This window comes from Mobula hypostoma, chromosome 18, assembly GCF_963921235.1.
Source record: "Mobula hypostoma chromosome 18, sMobHyp1.1, whole genome shotgun sequence".
NCBI classification, from domain to species: Eukaryota; Metazoa; Chordata; class Chondrichthyes; order Myliobatiformes; family Myliobatidae; genus Mobula; species Mobula hypostoma.
The window spans coordinates 13,263,610-13,279,896 of record NC_086114.1 but is presented as its reverse complement, the minus strand read 5'-3'; the positions used below and the strand labels follow the sequence as shown (position 1 = coordinate 13,279,896).

At 44.0% G+C, this 16,287-nt stretch overlaps 1 protein-coding gene across 4 annotated transcripts in view; it reads left to right on the top strand.

Moving 5' to 3' along the window:
- stra6 (signaling receptor and transporter of retinol STRA6) overlaps positions 1-16,287 on the top strand; it is a 64,563-nt gene that overhangs the window by 28,388 nt on the left and 19,888 nt on the right. For all 4 annotated transcript variants that reach the window (XM_063070465.1, XM_063070468.1, XM_063070466.1 and 1 more), the window contains exons 5-12: positions 284-423; positions 3,878-4,044; positions 6,491-6,616; positions 8,065-8,132; positions 8,239-8,315; positions 9,303-9,364; positions 12,012-12,174; positions 12,477-12,552. In XM_063070465.1, coding sequence (XP_062926535.1) covers positions 284-423; positions 3,878-4,044; positions 6,491-6,616; positions 8,065-8,132; positions 8,239-8,315; positions 9,303-9,364; positions 12,012-12,174; positions 12,477-12,552 — 879 coding nt within the window. The remainder of the gene's footprint in view (positions 1-283; positions 424-3,877; positions 4,045-6,490; positions 6,617-8,064; positions 8,133-8,238; positions 8,316-9,302; positions 9,365-12,011; positions 12,175-12,476; positions 12,553-16,287) is intronic.

Below are 16,287 nucleotides of genomic sequence, written 5' to 3'. Positions count from 1 at the left end.
AAAGTTTTGTTTTTATTGATTTCCTGCTTTGTACAGTGCTTGTTTGGGACTTCTCCAATAGTGACTTGATACCTGTAAATGCAAAAATAATTCTTAAATATCTATCTATTTGAAATGGAGTTCCATTTATTTCTTCAACAAATTTCCTTGCCAATCACACAACTGTACTTCAAAAATGGTCCAAGTGCAAATATTTGATCGGAGTACCGCGTATACAGAAGGAATACATTAGTCAATGTTATTTCTGCTTTATTCTAATTTGGGCCATATGCTGCATTTTCAGTCCAGCTGGTTTCCTTGAAAGTGACTGCCACCGAGGCATTGCTGCTGCTGTGTTTGTGGTGCTCTTCTCCTCCCTGTGTGTTGTCGTCATTGATAGCAATCCTTTACCCATTGGCCTGGACTTCTCCAAGGACACCAAAGGTAAGTGAGCAAAATTTGTCTCCACCCTCCTCCCAAAGTGCGGAAACTCCTTCCAGCAAAGAATCAGAAAACTATGCACTGAAGGTTACCTTTATAATTTTGAGATCATGTATGGAGGACTGACAGATGAAATGAGCAACGTCTGCAATAAATCAAAAATTGATGACATAATGTTAATTTTTTTCTCATTCCACAGATGCTGACCAGCTTGCTAAGTATTCCCACCATCCTGTTTTTTTTTTTAAATTTCTGGTTTACCAACATTTGCAATGTTGTTTAGTAATCGCTCAGATTGCGGTGATCTTTTGGTGACCCAGGTGTTAATTTCATGTATTCCAATTTGTGAAATGACTGGTGAACGGAGCATTATCCTACGTAGCTTTGCAAGCCAACAATTTGTTTAACTGCACCCTGATGCAGAGATCTAGTCCTTGCAAAGTAACGTTCATCATTGAAATCAAAGTACTGGATGGGCAATAGTCCTGACCATGATCATTTCAAAATATTTGCACGAGACTGCATGTTCTGCCCTTCAGGCAATTGATTTATATTTCTCTATGCGACTAGACAGATTCAGATTTTATTTTGAAAATGAGCCGTTTGAAATCTGTATTGGGTCACTTCCTGTGCAGTCAGGAAATATTAAGTAGGAAAACACATTAGCTGACAGAAGGCCAGAGGTTTATGTTGGGCACTAAAGAAGCTCCTATCTAAAGCCATCCTGTTGTTTCCCCAACAGAAGCATTGCTTTTTTTTCATTCCTTGTTTACTATGCCATGCCATTGAGTCTACGATAAAACCAAGGAGCTGGAACACTATATGTTGACCCTCTTGTCATATTTGAATGGATTTTGTCTAGTTGATGTTACAACTCCTCAGCAAGGGAAGTACACTGCAGATTCTGTGGAGAGAAACGGGCATTCGACGTTTCAGGTCCATCAGACATGGCAGCAGAATTAGCCCATTCGGTCCATCGTGTGCTCTGCCATTTGATCATGGCTGGTTTGTTTTCCCTCTCAGCCACATTCTCATGCCCTCTCCCCATGACCTATGACACCCCTATTAATCAAGAACCGATCAACATCCGCTTTAAATGCACCCAATGACTTCATCTCTACAGCCGTCTGTGGCAATGAATTCCACAGATTCACCACCCTTTGGTTAAAGAAATTCCTCCACCTTTCTGTTCTAAAGGGACATCTTCTATTCTGAGGCCGTGGTCTCTGGTTCTAGATTTCCCACAGTAGGAAACATCCAATCTGTCTGGGTCTGGCATGTCGACTGTTCATTTTCCTGCCAATGCTTCCCGACCCACTGAGTTCCTTTGGTGCTTTGTGTGTTAATTCAATTTGTAGATTAAACTAGTTTTGACTCTAACATTATGAAATAGAATTTATCATATGATAAATGGCATAAAGGCCAAGCTTTAATCGAGAAGTCTATAGAGTTTCAGTGCTTATCTCCAGAGATAAGAATGCAAAACCAACTACTGCCAGGAAATTATAAATCAATTTTATTTTTGAGGAAAAAAAAGTTAGTTATACATTTATTTCCAAGTACATCATCCACATTATGTGCCATGTCATATGACGTGAACGATTATGATCGTTCCATGACCATGATGGTTCTTGGCAATTTTTTTTCTACAAAAGTGGTTTGCCATTGCCTTCTGGGCAGTGTCTTTACAAGATGGGTGATCCCTGCAGTTATCAATACTCTTCAGTGATTGCCTAGTGTCAGTGGTCACATAACCAGGACATGCGATATGCACCAGCTGCTCGTACGACCATCCAGCACCTGCTCCCGTGGCTTCACGTGACCCTTATCGGGGAGGGGGTGTGGGAAGAGCATGTCAGCAGTTGCTACACCTTTCCCCAAGGGTGACCCTGCAAGCCAGCAGAGGAAAGGAGTGCCTTGCACCTCCCTTTGGTAGATTGGCATCTCCACCCCGCCATCATTACTGGTACAGCACATGCTGTTTGCAAAACTGGTATTGCTTTTTTTTTAAAAAAAAACACTTTGGTTCTGTCCTTCTGGTGCATTTGAGATTCTAAGACCGCAGCAGTGTGGTTGGTGCTTCAACACTGGAATGATTATGTAACCTTGCATGTCAGTGTCAAAATAAGACGACTGCATTGTCCCTGAAAGCTTCACAGATTGCAGCAGCTCGGGTGGCTGTCCTTAATGGAGTTTTGGGATCATCGATGGCCCACTAACACCCAGAACTTGTGTGAATAATTAAAGATTTAGTATCATTATCCTGTATGATGTGGAATTTTTGTGGGAGCAGCATGGTGCAAAGATATAAAATGATTATAAATTATAAAACAGTGCAATAAAAAGGGAATAAATAGGTGGTGTTCATGGACCATTCAGAAATCTGACGACAGAGGGGAAGAAGCTTCCTGAACTGTTGTGAGTCTTCAGGCTCCTGATGGTAACAAGAATAGGATGTGTCCTGGATGAGGAGGGTCATTGGTGACGGATGGGGGCTTCCTGAGGCACCATCTTTTGAAGATGTCTTTGATACTGGGGAGGGTGTGTGCACGACGGAGCTGCTGAGTCTATGACCCTCAGCTGCCTCTGGCATTGGCGGTTCCATACCAGGCTATGATGCAGCCAGTCACAACACTCTCCACCTTCTATCTACAGAAACTTGTAGGAGATGTTTCTCTTGGAGATAAAACTTGCAACAGGCCAACAAGCCTTACTGCCCAGCTACCCTTCTATTTAACACTAGCCCTATCACAGGACAACTTGCAATGACCTATCAGCTGCTACATCTTTGGACCGTGGGAGGAAACTGGAGCAGCTGATGGAAATCCACATGGTTATGGGGAGAATGTACATGCAAACTCCTTACAGCTGGCACCAGAATTGAACACTGTACTCCAGAACACCCTGAGCAGTAATATAAATTACAAGATAAAGAGTCCCTAAAGTGAGACTGTCAGTTGCAGGAACACCAGAAGTAGAATGTGTAGTTATCCCTTTTTGTTCAAAAGCCTGTTGGCTGAGTGGTAGTAACTGTTCTTGAACCCGGTGATGTGAGTCCTGAGGCTCTTGTACCTTCTGCCTGATGGCAGCAGTGAAAAAAGAGCATGGCCTGGGTCATAAGAATGTTTGATGGATGCTGCTTTTCTATGGCAGCATTTCATGTAGAAGTCCTCGAAGTTTGGGAGGGATTTTTCGAGATGTACCAGGGCGAATCCACTTCCTTTTATAGGATTATTTTGTAGGGATATTCTGAATATTCCTGAAGAATCTCAGCCAAAAATGTCAACTGTTTACTCTTTTCCATAGATGCTGCCCGACCTGTTGAGTTCCTCCAGTGTTGTTTTTTTTGTGTCTTGCTTTGGATTTCCAGCATCTGCAGATTTTCTGGTGTTTGTAACTATTATCCCTGTTGGGTACTCTGCTGTAACGGGTTGTGCTCTCTTATTTTCCCCCACAGAATACTTGAAGATTGCTGCATTGCTTTACTACCTTGCTCTGTACTACCCCCTCCTTGCTTGTGCCACAGTAAAAAACAAAGCAGGTTACCTTCTTGGAAGCCTCCTGTCCTGGCTGCACTGTGGCGTTCTCATCTGGCAGAAATTCGAATGCCCTTTATCGGCAGAGGTAATTATTTATGCTTATGCAACCTTCTTAAGTTTAAATTGGGGATTTTGCTTCAACCCTAAGGAGTGCATGAACAGTATGACTGTTGTTGCAGCTCGAAAGTGATTTATACTAAAACCAGGACAATAGTCCTTTTCTCTTTGTTATATGAAGTAGTAATCCATTTGGCTTCAGTGCTGAGAACCAGCAAGGAGAATACATCTCCTCCTGCTTGACTTGGTTTTCATAAAATGCTGACTGAGTTCTTGTTCAGATAGTTGTTTGCATGATGTAACAAGGGTTGCCGTATTCTGGCTCAACCTTCAGCATTTCTGTAGCTGCCTTTGCATCCTTTCCGCTGTTTTCTAAAACTTAACCCAGCGGATAAATTACTGTTAAGAGTGACACTGATGCAGTAAACACCCCTGCCTCTTTGTACACAGCAAGCTCCCACAAATGGTGTGTGACAATGACCTTTCAATAAATGTTTAGACCTTTCAGGAAAACTTCACTGTGAAGGAAGATGAGAGATGACTCGATAAGAGATGTACAAGATGATAAGAGGCATTGATAGGGTGGACAGCCAGAGATTTTTCCTAGGGTAGAAATGGCTAATACAAGGGGGCATAATTTTTAAGTAATCGGAGGAGAGTATAAGGGTGATGTTGGATGTGTTTTCACCCAGATAGTGGTGGGTGCATGGAACTCCCTGCCAGGGGTGGTGGTAGAGGCAGATGTATTAGGGGCATTTCAGAGGCTCTTAGACAGGTACATGGATGATAGAAAAATGGAGGGAAAGGTTAGATTGATCTTGGAGTAGGTTAAAAGGTCATCACATCATCATTGGTCAAAGGGTCTGATACTGTTCTAGGTTCTTTGAAATGTGCCATGGGATCTTTGAAATTAGCATGAGCCTTGGATGGAGTAGCCAGCGGCTACCTTTTTCCCGTGGGGTTAAAATGTCTAACAAAAGAGGGGAATGCATTTAAGTTGAGTAGGAGAAAGTTGAAAGGAGATGAGTGGGCCAAGTTGTTTTCTTTTAAAACATGGTTAATGCCTCAAATGGTGAGATGCCCGCTTTGCTGCCGCTGCTACTGTCTGATCGAAATCTCCGGAGGGGAAGGCCCCGAGTCCTCGGCTTTGCCTGTTGCTCGGCGGCCAGGGTCGAAGCGCTCGGCAGAGATGGTGCTCAGTGTCGGAGGGCTGGTCAGAGGCTCGAAGTTTTCGGACGGACTCAGAGTCGGGCTGTGGTCAGGTGCTTCCAGGATGCTGCATTGGCAAGTTTGCGGCTCTGGAAGCTCATGGCAGGGAGAGTTTCTCCCTTCTACCGTCTGCGTGAGATGATGGGCTATCGGGACTTTGAGATTTTTTTTTACCATGCCCATGGTTTGCTCTTATCAAATTACAGTATTGCTTTGCACTGTTGTAACTATATGTTATAATTATGTGTTTCTTGTCAGTTTTATTCTTGGTCTGTCTTGTGTTTCTGTGATATCATACCGGAGGAACATTGTATCATTTTTTTAATGCATGCATTTCTAAATGACAATAAACGAGGACTGAGTGTCCTCATAATCTAATCTAATCTTTAAAAAAAAAATGTGCTGCCAGGCTTTTGGGTAGGCAGCTGCTTATGCAGAGAATGGTGACTATGGACCATATGTAGGCAGATGGGATTGGATGTCATTAGCTTAATTCAGCACAAACATTGGGGGCTGAGGGGCTGACCTGTGCTGTACTGTTCTGTGCTTTGCATCTACATGAAGAAACAGGATTTTGAGTTGCATTGCTGCTAGAGTTATAGTTGTCTCCAAAGACGGCAAAATTAGTTTGACCCTCCTAAAGCCACACTCAGTGCTGCTGCCTTTCTGCGTGACCGAAGTCCCAGGGTATGATCACGATGACCTGGTCTGTTCTCTTTATTTGATTCAGATTTTGGTTTAATGTCATTGGCGTATGGCTTGAAATTTGTTTTGTGGTAGCAGTACAGTGCAAGGCATAAAGTAAATATATAATACCATAAATTGAAATGTATTTATTGCAAAAATAGTGAGGTAGTGTTTGTGGTTCGTGAACCCTTCAGAAATCTGATGGAGAGGAAGAAGCTGTTCCTAAAACAGTGAATGTGCCTCTTCAGGCTCCTGTACCCTTCTCCCTGATGATAGTAATGAGAAGGGTGCGTGTCCTGGGTGGTGAGTGTCCTTAATGATGGATGCTGCCTTTTTGAGACATCGCCTTTTGAAGACGTCTTCAGTGTGGGGAAGCTAGTTCCTCTTCTGAGGCTGGCCGAGTTTACAACCTTCTGCAGCTTTTTCCAATCCAGTGATCTGATTGATCGTTTCTGGATATCAGGGGATTCGTCGATTAGAAATGATGAGTTCTGTGAAACAAAGTCAGAAGTTTGTGCACTTTGCAACTAATTCAGGTACTGAATCTTTTTACCTATTTGTTTGCCTTTGCAATCCAGGTCTATAAATACTATTCCTTGCTGCGAAGCCTCCCCCAACTCCTATGCCTCGTGTTTCTAAGCATCATATACCCTGTCTTGCTTATGAGGAATGGCAAGACCTCAGGAAATCTGACCTCGCACTTGGTGAGTGCCTGCATTTCAGAGGGCAGTGTGGGGATTGGTTGGGGACTTGCCGTCAAGTGGTTATCTTTCTGGCCAATTTGGAAAATTATTTGAAAAGAAGCAACCAGCTATGGGAATGGGGGTCCATCACTACCAAACAAATGAATAGAAGGGTTTGTAAGTCCATGAGAAGAAGAAAAATACTTTTTTGGACTTGGAGTTTGGGCCTTGCTGCTGGAAAGGATGGCAGAGGAAGAAGTAGTAATCATGTCTAAGTGCTGCGGTGGAAGGTGAGATGAGTTCCTTATTCCTCATTGACCTGGTTGGCAAGCAGGGTAAAATAGCACTTGTCATACATTGTGATAAAGTCAAGAAACTATCAGACTGGCATGCTGGCAGGTAATATTGGTCACCAGGAATTGCAAGTCCATCTTAGTCTCAGCCAGTCATTGTGCTTTCCTGAGTCTTGACAGACCATTAGATCAGGAGTTACCAACCTTCTTTATGCCATGGACCTCTACCATTAACAGAGGGGTCAATGGACCTCGGGTTGGGAACCCCTGCATTAGATCAACCTTCCTGTTGAGCAGTCAATAGTTTTGTTGCTTGCATGCTCACCCAGGTCTTGTAAGTTTTCTCTTTTCAACTATGATGCTGCCTTGACTTGAGGACCTGAGTCCCAGTGGTAGGTTGAATAAGTTGGAGGTTGTCCAAATGTAGAGTGAAATGCATTGTTTATGTTAACAACCAATACACCCTAGGGTGTGCTGGGGGCAGCCGGCAAGTGTCACCACACATTCTGGAACCAACATAACATGCCCACACACACACAGAAGCACAATGCAGATCATATCAAGCAAAAAATAACCAAAACAAGCCCCATTCCTCCCTCCCTCCCTCCCTCCCACCCACATACGCAGTCCTTTAACCCCAGGGCAGGCCTCCAGCAGGCACTGACACAGGCCTGCGGCCACCGAGCTTCAATATTGGTAGAGTTGTACCACGTTGAGGGGTGTAGGGTAGGGTGAATGCATGTAAACTTTTCCCTTCAGCTTGGGTGAGACTAGAATTAGAGGTTATGGGTTTAGGGTGAAAGGTAAAATATTAAGGGAAACCCGAGGGGGAACTTCATTCAGTGGGTGGTGTCAGTGCAGAACGAGCTGTCAACAGAAGTGGTAGGTGCTGATTGAATTTTAATATCTGGGGCAAGTATGGATAAGTATATGGATGGGGGGGATATGGTCCGAGTGAATGTAGGTGGCACTAGGAAGAAGATTGGATCAACATGGACTTGATGGGCCAAAGGGCCTGTTTCTGTGCTTGTAGTAATCTGTGACTCTACTGTGCAGTTAGTTGTATTAACTGTCCAAAACTAATTGGGCTGTAAATCCCAGGGTTGTGCTGTTGGATCTTGCTACCTAATGGTCGCCAAACTTTTTTTTTTCTTCTTCCCTCCCGCCCTCCTTCAGTGTCAAGCCGATGAATACTACATAGATTACCTGAAACTCTTGCTGAGGAAAAGAACATCCAAGAGCAGGTTTGGGGTTTGCCACCACTGGAGCTGATTTTAACTCTTCTCATGTGACTTCAATGTTTTTCAAGAGCTCAATATGTTTTTTTTTGCCTCCCACCTACCTCATTAGAGCCTGCACAGATGAGCGAAGTCTCTCATCCAAAATATGGACTTCAATGCGATCTTACATCTACATACCAATGAAAGGTAAAGTTGGTTTCTTTTGAACTCTCAGCACTCTACTCGCATGAGGGCACCAATAATTGGATGCATTTCAATGAAGTTGTCTCTATTTTTCTTAAGTACAACTGAAAAAGCCATTTGGCCCATTGGATATGTTCCAGCTCTGACCTGCTTATCATGTCATGCATATTTCCAGTCCCCTTTGTAAATTTGCAATTAAATCTCCTACAATTGTGCATTTCGATAGCAGCACTTCCTTCCCTAAACTAAAACCCAACTAACTTCACAGCTTTGAGCACTCATAAGTGGCCCCGGATCCCAGCTCTCATTTTGAAAAGGTGGAACTCATTGGGGTATTTGTCTTCATCCAGTTTGAAGGAATTAGTGTCAAATGGCATTTGTGCTGGTTTTAAACTTGGTCAATCAGAGGTTCTGACTTCCTGCCTGGTGCAGCTTTGGTGTAGATGTTTGGAAGCTTGGCCTTCTGCGTTACTTCCACACCCCATGAAAGTTTAGGTTGCATTTCCCTCTATATATAATAGTGAAATACTTTTGGCAGCAGCAGTGGTATTGTCTCAGTCAGTGTCTTTGCCTGTTTTCTATGATTAAACAAGGAGCTGCTGGTATTGCAAATGGAGACTCCAGGGTCCCTCATACTCATGTTTTGAATGCAATATCTTTAGTTTGAGCTGGGAGGTCATTAAGTGAATGATGTTGAATTTTTTTCTTTACACTCTGAAAATGACTATAAATAATCTTGATGGGTGCATTTTCTCTTTTTCAACTCTTGATCCCTGTCTACTTGGCCATGGTGCTTGCACCTTATTTGTCTACCTCCACAACATTTTACCTGTTGTTCTAGCTCCATATTCTGCATTCCTTCACTGTTCTCCTCTTGTCCTACCTTAATGTCTGGAATGAACTGTCTGGATGGCATGCAAACAAAAGCCTTTTACTGTATCTCAGTACATGCGACAATATAAACCAAATGCTTTTCTTTCTTTAATGCAGGATTCCAAATTCCACCAAAGCTAATTGTGGCGATGGCGGTGGCTCTGGTTACTGTCTATCAGGTAATTATCTTGATTCCACCATGGGTTTCATAGTCAGTCCAGTTAAATATCACTGACGTATGTCGTGAAATTTGTTTTGCAGTACATTGCCATACGTAATTTTTTAACGTATTTCTTATTGCAATTTATAGTTTTTTTAATTAAGTTAAATAAGTAGAACAAAAATAATAAAAATAGTGAGGGATTGTACATTGGCGATTCAGAAATCGGGTGACGATGGAGAAGAAGCTGTTCCTAAAATGTTGAGTGTGTATGATGGTAGCATTGAGAAGACAGCATGTCCTGGGTGGTGCCATCTTGAATCTGCACCACCTGTGAATCTTCGTTCATCCCATGGAATATTTCAGATATTCTGCTCTCATTATTTTTTACCAAGGTCATTAGTAGAGCCAGTCCCACCAACGTAATGTCTGTGTAGGCAGTCAGCTTTGTGTGCATATGTGCCTTAAGAAGAGACGTCAGTCTTGTAGCATTTGCCCTTCAATAGCATCACTTGAGCAGGTTATCTATTTTTATTATGAATGTGCACAGGCTTCCCCCACCCCCAGGGAAAGGGAATCAAATACTAAAGGGCTTTGAGTTAAGGGTAGGGGGGAAATTTAAAGGATTTAAAAGGGGCATGAGGGGTAATTTCAGAGTGGTCTGTAAATGAAACAAATTGCCAAAGGAAGTGATTGAGACAGGAACAACAACCCCATCACACCTCCCCAACACCCTCAACTCACTGCTTTATCATTTCCTGTCAATCCCCTTGTGTACCTTGGTGTCCGGTACCTAGTGTCACTTTATGGACATGCAATCAATCTATATAAGCTGCTTGTGTATGTATTTATATTTATCATGCTTTATTATTGAATTCTTTATCTTGGCTTTTTTTTTTGGCTGCATCAGATCCAGAATAACAATTATTTCATTCCCTTTTACACTTGTGTACTGGAAATGACTTTAACCAATCTTGAATTTAAAAGTCTCTTGGACGGGTAGATGGGTAGAAAAGGTTTAGAGCAGAGGTTCCCAACCTGGTGTCCATGGATCCCTCTGTTACTGGTAGGGATCCATGGCCTGAAAAAGGCTGGGAACTCCTGGTTTAGAGGAATATGGGACCAGCTTAGTTGAGCACCTTGGTTGGCAACGATGGGCCCAATAGCCTGTTTTCATGCTGTATCTCGGACTCTATTGCATTTGTTGTTGGTGTGTACAAATGTTTTTGCCTTGCTAATACTTTGCAGCCATAAGACTGCAATGGAGACGGCAAGACTTCATACGGCTTCTCAGTAGCCACGCACTCTAACAGAGTTGTCTCAATGAACTAGAACGGAACTCAACATAAGCACCAGAGAGCACAGCCTCAGAATAGGAGTACATCCCTTTAGAACAGATGAGGAGGAATGTCTTTAACCAGAGGCTGATGAATTTGTGGAATTTTTTGCCACAGATGGCTGGGGAGGCTAGGTCTTTGGGTATATCTAAAGTGGAGATTGATAGGTTCTTGATTAGTAAGGGCATTAAAGTTTGCAAGGAGAAGGCAGGATAATGGGGTTGAGAGGGAAAGTAAATCGGCCAGGATCAAATGGAGGTGCAGACTAGATAGGCTGAATGACTTGCTTCTCTCGCTCTCTCTCTTCCTGAAAGTTGCTTTTAAATTCTCACTGATGACTGCTAGCTACTATAACACAAACTACTGGAAAATATAGTGAAATCAAACTGCTGGCCTCGCACTTGGGTCAGGCAACATCTGCCATACATTGATGACTTTTTGGGTTGATTAACCTTTATTTACGGTGGGATGGTGGGGGGACTGACCTCCAGATTCTGCAGATGCTGGAAATCTTGAGACACACGCGCACGCACACACCTCGAGGAACTCAGCAGGTCAGGCTGCATGTATGAAGGAATGTTTCAGGTCAAGATCCTTCATCTTAAAGGTCGTGATGAAGTCTCTCGGCCTGAAATGTAGACTGTTTATTCCCCTCTGTAGATGCTACGTGACCTGCTGAGTTCCCTCAGCATTTTTTGCTCAAACCACTTTTTCATTTCCTAGTTTTTAAAGACTGATCTTTGACCTTCTCCCTCTTCCCAAGTGCAACCTCACCTGCAGAGTGTCTCCAGCAACCTGCTTTTTATTTCCGTTCTCTTTTGCCTGTAATGTTGATCGGGTCAGTCACCATGTTAAGGGTTGTGGACGGATTTGAATCTTGCATATCAACTGTCAACGGCCTCTCTCCTGGATGCATTTAGTAGTCAAGCTTTTTAAAGATTAGCTTTATGTCACACGTGCATCAAAACATGCAGGTGAAAGGCATCGTTATGACAATGACCAACTTAGTCTGAGGATATGCAGGGGGCATCTTGAAAGTTTTGCCTCACACTTCCAGCGCCAAAGTGGTATGTCCTCAACTTACTACGTCTAACCTGTACGTCTTGGGAATGTGGGAGGAATCTGGAGGAAGCCCACGCTCTGTGTGTGTGTGTGTGTGTGTGTGTGTGTGACTTACCGACAGCAGCAGAAATTAAACTCTGATCACTGCTACTGTAATAGCTTTGTGCCAACTACTACACTATCGTGCGTCTCCGATTTATATTTTTATTGGGCATTGGCGTTGTCATATTCCTCTTTATGTAGCTCTGTTCCTTTCTCCTCTGGTAGGTTGCCCTTCTGCTTGTGGTCACCGTTGTCCCAAGCCTACAGAAGATGCGAGCTGGAGTCCGTGAAGAGATATCCTATGTGCTTGAGGGGTTTGGGATCAAACTTTCCGATAAGAGGAGTGAAACTCTCAAAATTGTCAAATATTTCTTTTGGATCTTTGAAGGTATCATCTGGATTTCTACTTGGATTCCTGTGTTTTTTTTTAAATAAGAGAAATAGTCATCAATACTCTCTTAGTCGTCCCGCATGGGAGTTAAATCTAATAGCAAGCTTTATAGTTAATGGAAATCTCTTGGATACACTGTGGGGGGGGGGGGGGGACAACTAAACTCTAAAGTTGATGGCAGCTAACATTCAAAGAAATGTATCTGCTGAAATATAATGTGTTGACTGAATATCTTTACATTTCCTTTCAGAATGATGTCAGGTAGATTTGGTGAATAAACTCATTTCTTTCTCTTATAGTCTGCTACGTGTCTGCCGTCACTGTGTCCTGTTGCATCATCCTCCTAATGTTAATGAGGTCAATGGTTTTGCACAGGTAACACCTTTTTTTAAATACTTAGGTATTTGTCATTTCCTTGTGATCGGTGCGTTTGCTAATGTTTTTTGAAAGTGTTTAGAAATTTATTTTAAGCAGAGAATTAAGATTTTTTTAATAAAAACTCCTGAAGAATTTGGAAAAATGAATTTTCACCATTATAAATTCCTGTGCCTAGTTGTGAAGCTGACAATTTTCACCACAATATACTGTAAATTTCCTTCCCTTGACATGTCTGTGGGTGGCATGGTGTTACAGAGCATAATAGGCTCTTTAGCCCACGCTAATTTTTATCATATTGCCTACTGAATTGCAATTGGCTTTTTTTTAGTTGGGAGATGATGGCAGCACTGTGAGGATCACATTTTTTGATTTCTCAAATGCCTGCAATACCATACAGCCCCCATTGCTGGGGAAAAGCTCCGATCAATGCAGGTTGGCACTTTCATTGTATCCTAGATAATGGACTACCTGACTGGCAGTCTACAGTTTGTGTGGTTTCAGAGCTGTGTGTCAGACATGGCTATAAGCAGCTCTGGGGGCCACAGGGGTCTGTATTGCCTGCCTTCCTGTATACCTTGGACTTTAGATACAACACTGAGTCATGTCATCTGCAGAAATTCTGATGACTCAACAATAGTTGGGTGTATAAAAGGAGGACAGGAGGATGAAGACAGGGCCCTGGTGGAGAACTTTGTCAAATGGTGCAAGCTGAATCATCTGCAGCTCAACATCATTAAGACAAAGGAGATGGTGATGGACTTTAGGAAGACTAAGCCTGCACTACTCCCTGCTACTATTGGTGGTATGGATGTGGTGAGGACCTACAAGTACCTGGAGCTGCACCTGAATGACAGACTTGAGTGGAGCACCAGCACAGAGGCAGTGTACAAGAAGGTCCAGAGTCACCTCTGCTTCCTGAGGAGACTGAGGTACTCTGGAGTATGCAGGCCTCTCCTTCAAGTGTTCTACCAGTCTGTTGTTGCCGGTAAAATCTTCTATGCGGTGGTGTGCTGGGGCAATGGCATCAACACAGATGATGCCAACAGGCTCAATCAATTGATTAGAAAGGCTGGCTCTATTATAAGGGTCAAACTAGATACACTGGAACAAAGGACTGTCCAGAAAATCCTGCCAATTCTGGGCAGTGTTTCTCACCCTCTGCATGCCACCTTGGCTGAACAGAGGAGTACTTTTAGTAATAGACTGAGACAACTCTGCACCTCTCCAAAAAGTGCTGTATGAGGTCGTTCTTGCCCTTGGCCAATAGACACTATAATGAGTCAATCTATAGCCAGGGAAGTGATGAGCCCCTCCTGTTAGACTGTTTGAGGTAACATGTTTTTATTTATTTTTCCCTTCTATTATTTGTATATCTGTGAACTTGTAATGCTACTGTGACACTGTAATTTCCCTGGGATCAATAAAGTATCTATGATCTTCTAATTATTCCAACAATAACTAGAAGATGCACTTATACACAGTATTCCTCTTCAACATCTATTTGTTGAACCAACCAGCATAACCCCACTCTCTCTAGTTAATAACACTGACTACTTTCCACTAAGTTTTTTTTCTATTTGTGCTCTTTATTGAAAAACATTGTGTAAAATATCAAAGTTGCTGGTGAACGCAGCAGGCCAGGCAGCATCTATAGGAAGAGGCGCAGTCGACGTTTCAGGCCGAGACCCTTCGTCAGGACTAACTGAAGGAAGAGTGAGTAAGGGATTTGAAAGCTGGAGGGGGAGGGGGAGATGCAAAATGATAGGAGAAGACAGGAGGGGGAGGGATGGAGCCGAGAGCTGGACAGGTGATAGGCAGAAGGGGATACGAGAGGATCATGGGACAGGAGGTCCGGGAAGAAAGACGGGGGGGGGGTGACCCAGAGGATGGGCAAGAGGTATATTCAGAGGGACAGAGGGAGAAAAAGGAGAGTGAGAGAAAGAATGTGTGCATAAAAGAGTAACAGATGGGGTACGAGGGGGAGGTGGGGCCTAGCGGAAGTTAGAGAAGTCAATGTTCATGCCATCAGGTTGGAGGCTACCCATACGGAATATAAGGTGTTGTTCCTCCAACCTGAGCGTGGCTTCATCTTTACAGTAGAGGAGGCCGTGGATAGACATGTCAGAATGGGAATGGGATGTGGAATTAAAATGTGTGGCCACTGGGAGATCCTGCTTTCTCTGGCGGATAGAGCGTAGATGTTCAGCAAAGCGGTCTCCCAGTCTGCGTCGGGTCTCACCAATATATAAAAGGCCATATCGGGAGCACCGGACGCAGTATATCACCCCAGTCGACTCACAGGTGAAGTGATGCCTCACCTGGAAGGACTGTTTGGGGCCCTGAATGGTGGTAAGGGAGGAAGTGTAAGGGCATGTGTAGCACTTGTTCCGCTTACACGGATAAGTGCCAGGAGGGAGATCAGTGGGGAGGGATGGGGGGGACGAATGGACAAGGGAGTTGTGTAGGGAGCGATCCCTGCGGAATGCAGAGAGAGGGGGGGAGGGAAAGATGTGCTTAGTGGTGGGATACCGTTGGAGGTGGCGGAAGTTACGGAGAATAATATGTTGGACCCGGAGGCTGGTGGGGTGGTAGGTGAGGACCAGGGGAACCCTATTCCTAGTGGGGTGGTGGGAGGATGGAGTGAGAGCAGATGTACGTGAAATGGGGGAGATGCGTTTAAGAGCAGAGTTGATAGTGGAGGAAGGGAAGCCCCTTTCTTTAAAAAATGAAGACATCTCCCTCGTCCTAGAATGAAAAGCCTCATCCTGAGAGCAGATGCGGCAGAGACGGAGGAATTGCGAGAAGGGGATGGCGTTTTTGCAAGAGACAGGGTGAGAAGAGGAATAGTCCAGATAGCTGTGAGAGTCAGTAGGCTTATAGTAGACATCAGTGGATAAGCTGTCTCCAGAGACAGAGACAGAAAGATCTAGAAAGGGGAGGGAGGTGTCGGAAATGGACCAGGTAAACTTGAGGGCAGGGTGAAAGTTGGAGGCAAAGTTAATAAAGTCAACGAGTTCTGCATGCGTGCAGGAAGCAGCGCCAATGCAGTCGTCGATGTAGCGAAGGAAAAGTGGGGGACAGATACCAGAATAGGCACGGTATCTGTCCCCCACTTTTCCTTCGCTACATCGACGACTGCATTGGCGCTGCTTCCTGCACGCATGCAGAACTCGTTGACTTTATTAACTTTGCCTCCAACTTTCACCCTGCCCTCAAGTTTACCTGGTCCATTTCCGACACCTCCCTCCCCTTTCTAGATCTTTCTGTCTCTGTCTCTGGAGACAGCTTATCCACTGATGTCTACTATAAGCCTACTGACTCTCACAGCTATCTGGACTATTCCTCTTCTCACCCTGTCTCTTGCAAAAACGCCATCCCCTTCTCGCAATTCCTCCGTCTCCGCCGCATCTGCTCTCAGGATGAGGCTTTTCATTCTAGGACGAGGGAGATGTCTTCATTTTTTAAAGAAAGGGGTTTCCCTTCCTCCACTATCAACTCTGCTCTTAAACGCATCTCCCCCATTTCACGTACATCTGCTCTCACTCCATCCTCCCACCACCCCACTAGGAATAGGGTTCCCCTGGTCCTCACCTACCACCCCACCAGCCTCCGGGTCCAACATATTATTCTCCGTAACTTCCGCCACCTCCAACGGTATCCCACCACTAAGCACATCTTTCCCTCCCCCCCTCTCTCTGCATTCCGCAGGGATCGCTCCCTACACAACTCCCT